The sequence below is a fragment of the Spea bombifrons genome, chromosome 13 (assembly GCF_027358695.1).
Source record: "Spea bombifrons isolate aSpeBom1 chromosome 13, aSpeBom1.2.pri, whole genome shotgun sequence".
Lineage (NCBI taxonomy): Eukaryota > Metazoa > Chordata > Amphibia > Anura > Pelobatidae > Spea > Spea bombifrons.
The window spans coordinates 25,604,903-25,619,408 of record NC_071099.1 but is presented as its reverse complement, the minus strand read 5'-3'; the positions used below and the strand labels follow the sequence as shown (position 1 = coordinate 25,619,408).

Below are 14,506 nucleotides of genomic sequence, written 5' to 3'. Positions count from 1 at the left end.
ATCGGTTGAGAGAGCCAGGCAACGTATTTCCCATCAGGATCTCGAGGACTTAGACATGGCAAAGACCCAACACCATCACTTGTCACACACGTCGAGTGACTTTATCTAGTTCATTTGTACAAAGTAAACTGCGGGTTTAGACTTTGCCGTTGATACCCTAAGCCTACTGCTTTCAGCTCCAACATGCGCACTGGCGTGAAACATAGGATTTTTTTGGTTGAGTGACTGGATTTGGGGCTTGGAGTTCTTCGCTACTCCCACCTCTTTGACACACCCAGCCTCACATAGTAACAGAGAAGACTTCACATCTGCTGCTCATCTCCTCTCAGTGTGAGCTTCCTCCTGCCCAGCCTTCCTCACCACTGAGAGAGCTTCAGGGCAGATTGGCAGAGGCTCTTATTTTAACCCCACTCAGTCCGTCAAGTGCACTTCTCTCCAAAACATTGCCAGCCAACAGCATGTCGAAACACCGGCCACGTCCGCTTTAAAATGTGTCATCAGTTCTCCTTCAAATTGCACTTACCTAATCGCGCCTCAGCACACATCATCACTGTCATTTCCTGCTAGTCATTAGCACCTTTATAACATACGCCTCTAAATAAAATAATCTGTTTTATAGATTGCAAGCTCTTGGCACCAATGTCTTTTTTGTTTTATTGGTTTACTGTTTCCATAACCAAAGGAATTTCCAGTTAAGTATATCGGAGAAAACATGAAGCCCAGGCAATAACGAGTTAATAGTTCTGCACCCAGGGGCCCTTACCAACAATCGTATAGGTTTAAGACCCAAGGCATATTGATCTAAAAATAAAAGGGAACAGGCCACCAAAGCAGCCCGATGTTCCTACTTTACGTTGACAATTCTCAGAATTCCCCTCCAAAATATACAATTTGTTCGCGCTTCCCCTATGCCGTGCCTTCTGCGGCCTGCCGCTCCTTTGAGCGTAATTACAGGACACCCTATTTCAAAGTAACGAGAAAGAGGGGTCTAGTTATCCACGAGAAAATGGATACACAATTCTGTTATAATGACACACATTGAGCTTTGTGGTTGTAACCACTAAGAAAGCAGAAATAAACCAATAGTGCAGCGTGTGTTCTAACATTACAAAAATAATAGTTTTTTTCTGGGGGGTTTTGCCTGCCATTTCCATCTCAAATCGCCCAAGAGGGACACTTTTAGTTTTAGGGGGTACGGCTTTATCAAGACTTTTCTGTGTGATCTCGAGGACAAAGCAAAGACGGAGCGCCACATTAGTTACATGTCACTTCATCTACGTCCCATCATACAAAGTAAACTGTGGAGTCCTATGCCTTTTTTCTCTATGTTCTGGAAAATACTTTCTAAGAATATCACAATACAAGTTTTGTTGATTATAATATAATATATATAAAAAAAGAAACCAGAAAATCCATAAACTGGGAAATCACATAAAAAGCTGCAGTTTTAAGTACGTCGTCGGGAAAGCATAGCAGTAGACGCTACTTCTTATCTGCGGTAAGATCCATCGCTTAATGGGAGCTAAAATACATGTAAACAAAGTGCAGTGCCAATTAGGGAGAAGACAAACAGAACGTCGCGTAAACACTGGACGGAATGTCTTACTGTCGCTGGCACGGTGAATTCATTAATGCGTTTGTCCGATTCATCGTGGCCGGCACGCGTCGCTCCCCACACAGTGCCTTTATGTTTTGTTTCTAACGCGGGTTTGTAGGAACGCAGGTTTATTTGGCGTATGTTTTGCCGAGTCTGTATCCACCACCTGTATCTATCGGCACAGCCGTGAGGGGGCAATTTCTCACGCATGTTAACTGTTTAAGCAGCAGGATGGAGGTGCGTTACCGTTTCTTCTTCCCGGCTCTGCCGATTATCACTGGCGGGTAGGTCAGCGGTTACATTAGGTGATGGGATGTGGAAGACTCCTATCTTGAACTATTAACTCTGTAAGGTGCAATTTGTTGAATTCCGCTTTGGTATTTGCTACGATGGCGACATTACCAGTGACCATGTTTGGAAGGTCTTAATAAGTTGATACGTTCTTAAAACCTGGAACTAGCTTGATAACTGTCTCAACACAGTGCTTGTTTACCAAGCTGTCTGACCATGCAAGTGTTAATAACTGTAGATTATACAGTGGGGGGATCGGGGTGTGTCTGACCCGGTGGGGGATTTGGCGCTGGCAGATGTTAAGCCTATGTACAGATGTTGTTGTTGACACATAACAGTCCTCTCTGATAACGAACCCGCATCTCAGCCCTCTGCAATGGGAGCGGGTCCTGGCATCTCAACTGACAATAAGGAATACATTTCAAATTGGGTGTAGTGTGCATTTTAACCCATTCAGTACTGGCAGGGTAGGTGGAGGATCCACTCTTGTTCCAAGTTCAGATCTTTTTTGTATTTTATTTACCCTTTCTTGCACCGTCATGATTTTTTTTGGGTGGGTTCTCAGCTACGGCCACCGCTTCTGGCATGTAGTACAGAAGGCTGCTTTGGTATAGAAGGTGTCGGACTAGCTGCGTGTGTCGGTGCCAGCTTCCTGCAGGACTTCCCTCTGTCACCTGATGCGTGTATTTATAAACACAGCTCTGTCTGGTTGTCCTCCCTTCTGATCACCTCCCCTCCCTGCTTCGCCTGGGATCTCCTGCGGCGTTGGGTGTCAAGGAAATACCTGCCGTTACCTTTCATGTGCCTGCCAAAAAGCCAGCAGCTTCAAGCACCTACTTTGTACTCTACGGTCACAAGGAATCCTAGTGTCTCATCTGTTAACCATTCATTTGCTGGAGACTTTCTAACAACCTCTAAGAGGCAAATAAAGGAAATGTATACTGGGTTTGTAAGTCACGTGGGGATGGCAGTCAATGGAACAAGCAGTTTGGGACTGTTCTAATCTAGAACAGCAATAGGGAAGGACTCGAAAGTGCCACACATGCGAAGCGAACCATACATGTGATGCCTGGAATGCAATTCCCTTCTCCTGTTTCTTATTGGCTGGGGTGGAATCAAAGTAATCCCCCCAGCCAATGGGATCTTCCAGCTCTGTGATGGGACAAGGGGGACTGAAACATTTGTGTCTCTTATTTTAAAAATTAAGTATTCCCGGAGATTCTGCCCAAAGATGGAGACATTATTAAATACATATTTTCATTCTAAATGCTGGTAATAAATGACCAGCCTACATATGGCTTTATACAGAATTATTGAGACCATTTCCTCCTATAACGCATAGCGAAGATAATCCGCCTTAGGACAGAGCAGGGTTTCCTCGCGAAAAGGATCCTGTACCCGCTCTCATTTCTTTGAGGTTTCTGTTACATGCTCCCGCTCTTGAAATATCATTTTCCATCCTTGTTTTTCTCCCTCGCATGTCCTTGGGGCCTGATCCTCCTCCTGTTCTTGTTCTGTTCTCCTCTCTGGTCACACCCTTGGTGCATACTAAACTCTAGAGGTAACACCAGATAGAGGAAAATACACCATTGTATCTAATAAACAAACATTACTCCTTGTATTGTCTCATCAGCACAACTCCAAACCCTCCTCTCTAATTCTCATATGTCCCTGTGGTGATAACAGCCCTCCCCATCCTCCTCCACTCTAGACAAGAGGAGAGCACTCAAGAATTTAATTAAACTTACAACCACTAACCAAAATTCCTCTGACTGTACACATTTCTTGCTTAACCCCTACAAGGCAGAATACAAGGAACCGCTCTAGCACGGGCTACTTCTACTTAACCATATTCCCCGAGGCCTCATGTAGACACGTGTCTGCTCGGTATTCTTACACGAGGGTCCACGTATATAAAAGTATATTGCTGCTCCTCAGAATTCAAACTTAGGATTTCAAAGGGATGGGGCTGAGACAGAGACCCCTTTTCCCATCGGGTGCACGAGTCTGCCAACTTCTGTGATACTTTTGTCACTGTTGTTCCCAGTTTCGGATACATATACTAAACCAAGCTGAAGATACATTTTCCAGTAATAATATGTTACTGAACTGGAACAATGTGCACCCAGGGCGCCGCTGACTGCATAAAGTTTAAAGCTTCACACAATCCTTCTCTTTTTCTCCCGTCTTATGTCATATTCTCATTTGTTCGCTTTATCTGTACACCCTCCCTAGCATGTCTATCTCATCATTTTGTGACATATACACAAAGACTTGTTGTCTGTGTTCCTGGCCTTGAATGAAGCCATTTCAGGCCTTGGCGTGGGCTCCAGGCTTCAAAGCGGCTGCACATTCTGTGCCTGGGCATCTCTGCCCCTTGCCCTGGGAATTCCTGAAGCGCAGCTGCACTGGACCTCATTCTGCGTGGCTCAGAATTGCCAGCACTGTTCTTGGACTGGGGGCCGAGACGAGAGACTTGGTTTCCATGGGGCAGCTGTTCTAATTCACAAGCATAACCCCCAGCCTTCCTTCTAGCTCAAAGGGACCTTATCTTCTGCTTAGAGCGGGAGGAGAGCTGACATTTTTAACCCCATAACAGACAGAGTGAAGGCTTCCAGATATAACTGCATCGTAGCAGGAAAAAGAAACCTTGGCACTGGGTATAACGCCTATCATGCCCCTTTTAACAGGACGCTACAATTCTTAACTATATCTTGTAGTGCCTAACCAGTTGTACATTGCTGCTGCGGAAACTCCCTCTCGTGACTGCCCCAGCACACCCTACAAACATCTATTTACTGCCCTCTATAACACCGACTCAATACCTCCCCGACTGCTTCAGAGTTCCATTACCTACTGCACCCTACTTTTCCCTTTGCTGCACCCAGCCATTCCCTCCTAATTCCCTCAGTAACCCCACCTCTCTTCTCAACTTTCCATTCAAGACAACTCGTATCCTACCTGTCCTGACTGCACTCTCTAGTCCTATCTTTACTGAACTCTATAGCTCCTCCCTCGACTGCACTCTCTAGTCCTATCGGTACCTGCACTCTAAAGCTCCTCCCCTGACTGCACTCTCTAGTTCTATCTGTACTGCACTCTATGGCTCCTCCCTCGACTGCACTCTCTAGTCCTATCGGTACCTGCACTCTAAAGTTCCTGCCCAGGCCGCAGCCTCTAATTCTTCCGAAGCGAGCTATAAAGCTCTTCCAATGTCTGCACACTCCAAATCTTTCCTTAATTGCACTCTAAAGGGTCTTCCCTGGCTGTACCTCTCACTTTTTCTGTAATCCCTAACTGCACACTCCCAATCCCCCCCTTACCTGCTCTAATTCCTCCCCTGAGTGCAGGTGATTCCGTTGAGTTAACATTCTGCCTCTTCCTTTTTGTCCATTCGTATCCCTGCTCCAGCCCATCCCCAAATCTCTCACTCGAGGGGTAAGGTTGATTAATTCCAACTGATGTGATATAAAATTGACATTTGCAGTAATAATCCTTTTAAAGCTTTTAAACCGACTCATCTCCTTGAGTTTTACCCCCAAGATACAACTTACATTCCTTGTTGCAACAGGTTGGATGATTGTGGCCGGGGGAGGCACAGAGCTGAGCAGATGTTCACCTATAATACCCCAGAGGAGGCATAAGGAAAGGGCTGGGAGGCAGCAGACGAGTCCGGGGGTCAAAGGAAGGTTACATGTGGGAAAGGGGCATCTGTGGCAAAGGAATTTACTGACTGGTGTTTACTTAAATGAAGGCCAGTAAAAGTCTTTTAACAACAAGCAATTAAAAGAGACAGCTGTAACAATTTAGCAAGACTGGAACTCCTCTCTTCCAGCCCTCCCTTTCTGAGAGAGATATTTCCACTTCAGGTCAAAGGAACACAACAATTTTATGGCTACATGAGACATCCTGCATCAGAGACATATTATATCCAAGTTCATCCATGTACTTTTACAACCCCAGTAATGGGGAGACGTCAAGGACTTGACATAAACGCACATTCTACACGTAAAAATGAAGCTTCCAGCCACGAATACACGTCTTCTTTCACTTTTAGGATTTTTGTCTTTTTTAAATGCACATTTTGAACGGTGTAATAGTTTTAGCAGCATTATCGGCATTCGCTTGGAGCCATTCTAATTCTGCCGAACTCTACCGCACAGTTCTGGCCTCACTAATGGCCTTCTCTCTACCTCACCTACTGCGGCCGGGCAAATCACCTTCCACCGGTGACCAGAACCGCATCATAGTCTATGCAGCTCGAGAACGTATGTCCAGATGAAACATTTATCAGTGATGGAAAACACCACGGGGGGCAGAATGAATTCTGGTTACTCTAGTGTTGGTGGGACCTTTGGAGTGTTTAACATAAGTTCCGTTTTTTGTGTAGAGTTCTGTAACATTCTAACTTTGTTTATTTATTTTTTTTTGATCCTCAGCTTATCCTCGGTTTTCAGCCAGCCTGGCCTCCACTTTCCTACCCATGAGCCACTTGGACCACGGGAACAGCAATGTCTTGTACGGACAGCATCGTTTCTACGAATCACAGAAAGGTAAGTCTAGCGTTAAAGCTTTTAACCGGTCGTGTTACACTAGAGGCATATATGCCATCTCCCCATTATAGTAAATTCCAATTTTTCTTTTTGCACCCTTGACACAAATGTCTTTTAAAACATACACAAACTGTGCGTCGTGTGCTAGGCGTAGACCTATAAAAAGCTTTGAGGCAGGCTGAAATGATGTTTATTTAAACAATACCTTTAAAGGATTCCTGCTGTTTAAATAAACTATTTGTAGATTTTTGAGTTTTATTGGGTAATGTTGTCTTTAGGCCCCTTTTTTATTGTTCAAGGGACCCATCAGGATAAACTAGTTTTTCCTTGGTTTGCCATCTTGCATAAATCTGGATATTTGCACTTTGTACAGAGTCCTGTGTGCCAATCGGAGTATTATTCTGTATGTGTTTTTCTTTGTATAGTCCTAAGCTGAAATAACAGGACCGAACTTGAATTTTTCAGTGACCTGCATTTACTTAAACCTTCTCAACGTGCTGTTTTTCTTGCTACATGAAATTCCTTCTGTAATCCTCCGCTAATCTGCCCTTCATTGCATTTCTGAGGCTCGTGTGCCAGTAGGGGAAGCATTATGGTGGTAATATCAAGAATGGACACCAAAACAGAAGCAGCGGAAGGCCCAGGAGGAAACATGTTGATGTTCTCCTGCCCGTACCTTGTAGAGATAAATAGACATAAGTAGGGAGCCCCCCCCACTCTTGTATAAGTGTAGCATGTGGCCCGTAATGAGTTATTTCCGACGTGATATTTCAGTTCTAAGTAAAATGTGGATGTTTGGTGTCCGTAATATTGTGCTGCACGCGTATTTCCAGCGGGAGGAGCCACATGCCCCATAGATTTAGGTTAACATTCAAGTTTTGGCAGATTTCATTTCACCGACCAGCTGAATAGTTGAGCGCGATCTGTTTTTTCCTGCCTCTGGCTCACAATCTGTCTCTATTAAAATGTTATATTTTGACTCTTTGAATCTGAACAGGTGGGGATTTGCCCCTGGGTGAAACCCAAGGCGCTGGTCCCAGGCTGACCGATTTCTGGAGTCTCTATGACTCTCTTCATCTCCTGTGCTGACAGAGAAGCCTCCTAAGTGGGGTCTCACCTTTCATAATATTGTGTTTTTCCCCTAATCCAAGGAAACAGTGAGACTGTGGGTTCTGTTTCCCCCCTCCCTTTGCCCCCTATTATTTGGCATAGAAAACAGCAGAAATTACCTACATTTGTGGAGGTCCTTGTACAAGCGGGGCGCTGCATGTAAAGCAGAAACTTGTGTGGGGGATGAGGGAACTAATTGCTAACCTGGAAAGAGTCGTAAATTCCTAGTAAAGTTTCCCTTAGAATCCTTTAGAAGGATTTGCAGACTTTTTATCAGCTATCAGTTGTGATTGCCTCAATTTTTGTATTGGTGTAATAAGAGGGGTGCCACAGCGTTAACCTTTTTTGCTTTTATAATAATATGTTAACTTGTTTTGCAGATAATTTCTATTTACGGAATCTTCCTGCACAACCCACCCTCCTGTCTGCCAATCACAATTTTCCCAGCATTGCAAGAGCGGCTCCTGGTCACCCCATTGGCTCCTGTAGCCGAGACAGAGAGAACAGTCACATGCAGAAGATTCATAAGGACACTGACCGTTACCTCGGGAGTGCCGAGTTAAGCAAGGAGAAGATGGGGAAGGGGGAAATAAAGGAAAGGCACTTGGAGGAAGAGGGCAAGGAGAGGCAGAAAGTGGTGCTGCCCATGGATAGTCATTGTAAGGAGGATATGCACCAGAGAGGCTCATGTGACAACCGGACCAAGCACCTCAATTCTTGCCTGATGACGTCCAAGGTGCTAAATGGGGACACCAGCAAAGCAATGTTGTCTAGCTGCACGGTCGGGGCGGGGATGCCTCGGCAAGGCAGCCAGAGCCGATGTGCCAAAGACATTTTGAGGTCCGACCGCTCATATTCACAGCATGAGCCCCAACAACCGTACAGTGAGTGCCTGGAAAGGAGGCAAATGCTTCACCACTCTGTATCCTACACTGTCCCGTCCAGTCTCCCCAGCATTCCCGCCCCTCTTAACACATCCACCGGCTCCTTTCCCTGTCTGCAGCTTCATTCCAACCCAGATGTGGTATGCTCTTTGCAGGACAAGGCTGGCAGGGAACTGAAAATGGGCAGGCCCACATTTGTGCCTTCTGTTGGGCACTTCACTGACAAAAGCCGGCCTTTTCAGGTGGCCCAGGAGAGCTGCCACATGGACAGAAGTGAGGGAAAAGACAAGAGCCACGAAATGAACTCTGACTCCCACCATCCAGGGTCTTACTCTAATTCATTTTCCCATTTAAAAGCTGAGGCTAAAGTGGAGAGGAGGTCAGAGTGGCATCAGAACAGGATCAAAAACTTGGAATTTTTGAACAGTGCGGGCTCTGATCCTGCTATGCAGAGGGCCATGGAAAAAGGGGGATATTTTGAGATGCCATCACAAGACTGCCCGCGTCCCAATCACCAGGATACACACTGTGTCAAAAATAGCCAGTCCTGCTGCACTTTAGACAGGCCCATGAAGGAACCCCAAACCCATGGTTCTCAAAAAGTAGCTAGGATAAGGCACCAGCAGCATAGGCCCCCTGACATGGAGCAATCAGGAAATGGCCATGATGGAAAGAGAAAAACCATTGAACTGAGCTCGCTGGGCTACAACGGCCCTCACCTTCCCCCGTGGACAGAATCTCCCATCTCAATGAGTGAGGACAGGAAGAACTCTTACCTTGACCCCTTCAGCACAAGTTTACAGCAGGCTGCGCTTATGACCCCTGGTCCACCCTTAAGCCAAGAAATGCAAGGCCCAACCGATGAGGTCTCTGCCATGAAAAACCTTTTGAAGTACAGCAACCAAGCACTTATAGTGGGGCAGAGAGCCCCCTTTGTGGGCTTGGGCAACATGAAAGCCAGCTGCTCCCACCAAGACATGAAATTCCACTCCAGCAAGTGCCAGCCTGAGCAGGAGAGGATGGATTGTGCCAGGAGTCGGGAAAACGAGGCTTCTCAAGGAGACGGGGAAGTAAGGCAGCCCCCTGTCGGTATAGCAGTGGCAGTCGCCCGTCAAAAAGACACGGGAAGCCGCCATGAGGCATCCTATGGGGGTGGTTCCAGCAGACAGAGCAGAAATAGCATGGGACAAAAAGGTAAGCAAAGACCAAACAATTTGCAATCATAAGACTTTGGGATATTTTGTTCCTTTATATGAAAGGGCTATACTGGATTTGCAATTATACTTGGTAACCAGTAGGGGGTAGACTGTGACCTTTAAGGCTTTGGGCTCCAACCAATTTGTCCTCCTTGGCCAATGGACACAACCCAAATATGCACTCTACATGAGTGTCCAAGATATGCTAGAGCCTACCTCCATCAGGTATACCCTATGTGTGGAATCACAAGCTGTTTTAAATTATTCGCATCACAGTAGACATGGGTCTGTCAGCGCCCACCCTTTTTCCTTGACAAAAAGGTTATACTAACTTTTAAGGCTACATGGTTATGGTCACTAAAATGGAGATTATGCAACTATAAAAGAAAAATGTATACAATGTACAGGGGAACGCACTTCAAAGCCTTGTATTATATTGTATAATAGTATGATATCTATATAGCGTGTGTGTTGTGGACTTTTTTGTATAATTTAAAAAGCCACATGTTGAACCAATGATGTAAAATTTAAATCCAATTAAATTCTCAGACGTACGGGAATAGAAAACAACGTATATCTGGCCCCAAAGTTTCCTTTTGGAGAGCCCTGTGAGGCAGCCACCCCTGAATCTCAGTGTTGTGAAGCCTACGCGTTTGTTGCACGTGGCATTATAGGCACATGAACTGTGCCAGTACCGAGTACTCCTGAATCCTACTCAATCAGGATTTGCACACTGGATTCCTCTGGGAGGAAGCATTGTGTGTGTGGGAGGAGGCGTGAGAGGTTCCTGTCTGATGTGTGATGAGAGTGATGTCATCATGTGGTTTGGGGGGGGCAGGAAGGAAATATCCGGGGTTACCAGAAGCCCTTAGCTTGCCTAGGACACATGGCTTTCATTAGCCGGCCTCTAGGCCAGTTTCTTGATGAGACACAGCTTCCAGATTGAGGGCTTTCTAGTCTAGTCAGACGGCTAGACCTGGGAGAATCAACAAATTAACTACTGCTCAGCCTTAACCCAGAACTCCTGGCCCTCCAGCATTAAAGGAATTAAGAATGAATTATATTGGCCAGATACTTGTATTAAAATTAACCAACCATAATTGTTTATATTGTGGAATCCCTCTAAAAAGGCTAGAACACACAAGGGCCCAATCCTAATAAAACTAAACAAATATAAAAACAAAAAAACAAAATGACTTTGTAATAGATTAAACATTTGTGCCTTTTAAAATGTCTTAAAGTTGTGCATATAGCGTTAAATGTATCCAGTGCCAATTTCTGTAGCTTAAAAAAGGGACACTGCTTCATTTTCAAGGCTATTTTTATTTTATTTGTAAAACTTTTTTGTAACTGGAAATAGACACAGCTCGTCCAAAACTGGGCATCTTGTCCAAACAAATATTACAAATCCAGAAAAGGAATTCAACGTTCGTTGGTTAGGTTTCCAATAAATGGTGAGATACGTTAAACATGAGAAGTTATTTTGCTGTAGAAAATGATTACAGTGTGTATCGGGTCAGTTTAGCCTTTCTAATGGCTGCTTGCAGGGCTACAACATATGATTAATTAACATTAATTAATCTCCATCTTTATCTCATTGTACAGAATTGTAGAATATGATGGCGCTACATATATAAATAAATATTTGCATAGATGCGCAGTCCATGGCTTCATAAGACTTGGTGGTTTTAACTTAAAATGGTTATCCTAAGGGTTTGTTGTGGTTACATGATGCCCTTTATAGCAAGCAGTCCCCCACCAATAAGTTTATCTATCATTTCCAGGCGCTGGCCGATCCATGCATGTCATCGACTTAGACACCGAAGACGAGAGGAATCGGCTTTGTGATGACAGACTGGGGATCCCTGGGAGAGACCTTTTAATGCAGTAAGTTTGATTCACGTTGATGAGAAATGTTGCTGCACTAATCTGCTTCACTGAAGGAATACATGGTGAGCACCCACGTCACGTCTGTGTCCTCTCCATTCCAGGGAAAACAAGGACCTGGTGGATTTTGCCAGAATCCATCCTTCCAGCGGATGCCCGGGAGACTTGACCTCTCACCTCATGATAGGTGGATCCTCCCTCCAGGCGAGCCAATTGGGAGGCGATCCAACATCACACACACACCCTACCCACGCTCATTGGCTGCCCAGAACTAGGAGTCCCTCCATTTGGATGGGAGGTCATTCTTACGGTAAGTCCTTCTATTGAGTGAGATCAACTGGATTTTCCAACCTTGGTAACTGTCACACGAAATTAACCATTAGCAGGCTGTTGTTTTATGACTACTAAGTTGTGTTAGTTATGGAATGAAAACTAATTCGGTAATGCAATTCAGTTAGCTCATACAGGTATTTTAGGCACTTTTTTCTTTTGTCTGACCTCTGGCTCTTTCTTCAGGTATCAGCCACCCAGCGCTTCACCAGAACCTGCCCCCTGGATTTCCGCCGTCGATGCCAAGTGCCATGCAACCAGTGTTCCCCCTGTCACAGGAACCTCCTGCGCAGCTGGTCATACTACCTCCAGAGCCCTCACCCCACACAGCTCCACACCCGCTCGGTAAGACCCCCCAACAAATTCACCGTCCAGCACAACATCAAAGCGTTATCATTCTGGATTGGAGATTTAAAGAAACAAAAAATCTCAGGGTTAACACTTTAAAAGGATCTTAAGTTTACAAGAGATTTGAAATAATAGATTTCTGCTGTACAGATGATTAAAGCAACTTGGTTGAAGTAAGCCCTTTAACCTGATTGGTTGTTTTTGCACGTTTTAAGCCTTTGTACTTGGCTGATCATAACTGTGCCCTGTGTGTTTTTGTTCCAGCTGATGTCATGGATCAGGCTTCTTTGTGGCCACCCATGTACCCTGGCCGAGGACCCCCTTCTCACTTGCAGCACCCAGGACAGCTCCCAGTGTATTCTAGATCGCAGTTTTTGCGACAGCAGGAGCTTTATGCCCTCCAGCAGCAAAGGGCTGCTCAGGCGCTAGAACTTCAAAGACAGAGTCAACTTCAGGTATGCCTCGTGGCACTGAAATCTTAAATCACTTTATAAAAGATGAATGCATTTTTAAAAATAAGCACATGGAGTTAAAATTCTCCCACTTCATCCCCCCCACAGCGGAAGCCAGAGGATCATCTGCCAGAATCAGAAGACCCACCAGAAAAGGCCACAAAGCCCCACAGCAAAGCAGATGCCTTAAACACTTCCAAGAGCCAGACGCCACCCAGCTTGCTGCTGCGGCCCCCTTCTGCCCCAGCCCCACCTAAACTGTCTCCTTGCTGTCATTCGCCCAGTCTGAGGCCTCCGTCCAAGTGTCCAACTCCCCGGCCATTGGCCCCATGCACTTTACCTGCCTGCCCAGACGGCAGCTCCGCTCTCGTGCCCAGCTCCCCAGCCGTCAGCCCCGTCCCTGTACAGAGCTCCAAAGGAAAGGAAGGAGAGGAGAGGAGGGGGGAGGGGCAGCCCCCCAAAGACTACCCCAAATCACTGGAACCAGGTAAGCCTTATTCAATTTGATCTCTGCAGAACCCCGAGGTTCCGGATATATAGTTAGATCCACATAATCATTCACTTCACTGTTTACACAACGTTCTGTTCATTCACCTGCCTGTAATGTGATGTATGAAGCGTGACTGAGGCTCTCTGCTTCTGCGTAGAATCCCACACGTATCGATGGGGCGTGCGGCACTCTAATAACAGAGAAAGCACGTTCCCGGCTCAGGACGGCTTCATCTCGCCCGCTAATCATTGTATGCAAAATAGCCAATGTGTTTTGCATCATGCTCTGGCACTCACAAGGTTAACCAGGTCCCACGGCAGAGATTCTTTAGAGGCAGCTTCATAGGGAGATGGAGATCCACACATCTCTTCAAATGAATTGCACAACGCTATTGATTGCCTTTTAAATTAAAAACATATTTGCATGTTGCAAGGCTCATTTGTCACCACGTCTCTGCATACGGCTGGGAATCTGTTCTTCCCCTCTCTGCGCTATGCCAGCTTTATACTTTTTTGGCAGGATCTCTGCAGGATATTACTGGCTCCATCAGAGAACAGAAGAGTTAAATATAAAAAAGGGAAGAAAAAAAAAAACAATTACAGCTGGATTTAGTCTTGTAATCCGGGAAGAGCACCTTTAACGGCCTGCAGCTTGCATTTTTTGTGTCCTACTATATTTGGAAATGACTACCCCAAAGTCCCTGGCTTGGGATCATAGAATATGACATCCTACTTCAAAGACCTGAGTCTTAACCCCAAGGTTATGAGTCATCAAAGTCTCCTTGAATAGTCCTTGTGAGGGGCTTGGCTGGGGGAAGGATACACTATTCATCTGGCCATGTTGTCAGGAGGGCGGATGGATACCATTAATAACCATCTGACTATGAGAAGCCAAAGGGGACATTGCCAACCTAGGGCACCTTCAGCGCCTTCCAAGGATTGAGAAATAACATTTATTTCCTGGTCCTCAGCCTTTGTCAGCTGCATAAACACCCAGAAAACAGCCGGGGTAATGACTCCCGCTGCCTACATTCATCTTCCAAATCTGTCTAATCCCTTTTTACCACCCACCCCCCTTTCTGTCCATCTAGCTTTCCCCTTTCAATCACTTGCCTTCCCTTTCATGTCGTCTTCTGCTTCATCCATCTAACACTTGCTCTCGTCATATCTCTTCTCTTCTATTTTTTTCTCTCGCTCTCCTACAAACATGGTGACACGGCTCCCCCTCCTTCACTACCCCTCACATTTGTCATCCTTCACCATCTCCTTAACCCTCTAATCCGTATGGTGGGGACCTCAGGGTGTTACTAGAGAAGACAGATCTAAAGAAGTAAATGCGTTTACGGGTAACATATACTCACCACTTACA

General features: G+C 45.5%; 1 protein-coding gene and 1 long non-coding RNA gene across 3 annotated transcripts in view; one reads left to right on the top strand and one right to left on the bottom strand.

The window, feature by feature from the left end:
• Positions 1-14,506, bottom strand: part of LOC128472067 (uncharacterized) — a 99,572-nt gene that overhangs the window by 46,410 nt on the left and 38,656 nt on the right. The gene's annotated exons all lie outside the window — the stretch shown is intronic.
• The window catches only part of BAHCC1 (BAH domain and coiled-coil containing 1), a 68,136-nt gene that overhangs the window by 33,960 nt on the left and 19,670 nt on the right, over positions 1-14,506 (top strand). For both annotated transcript variants that reach the window (XM_053454115.1, XM_053454114.1), the window contains exons 4-10: positions 6,328-6,441; positions 7,932-9,629; positions 11,416-11,518; positions 11,623-11,828; positions 12,035-12,193; positions 12,461-12,651; positions 12,757-13,135. In XM_053454115.1, the coding sequence (XP_053310090.1) occupies positions 6,328-6,441; positions 7,932-9,629; positions 11,416-11,518; positions 11,623-11,828; positions 12,035-12,193; positions 12,461-12,651; positions 12,757-13,135 (2,850 nt within the window). The remainder of the gene's footprint in view (positions 1-6,327; positions 6,442-7,931; positions 9,630-11,415; positions 11,519-11,622; positions 11,829-12,034; positions 12,194-12,460; positions 12,652-12,756; positions 13,136-14,506) is intronic.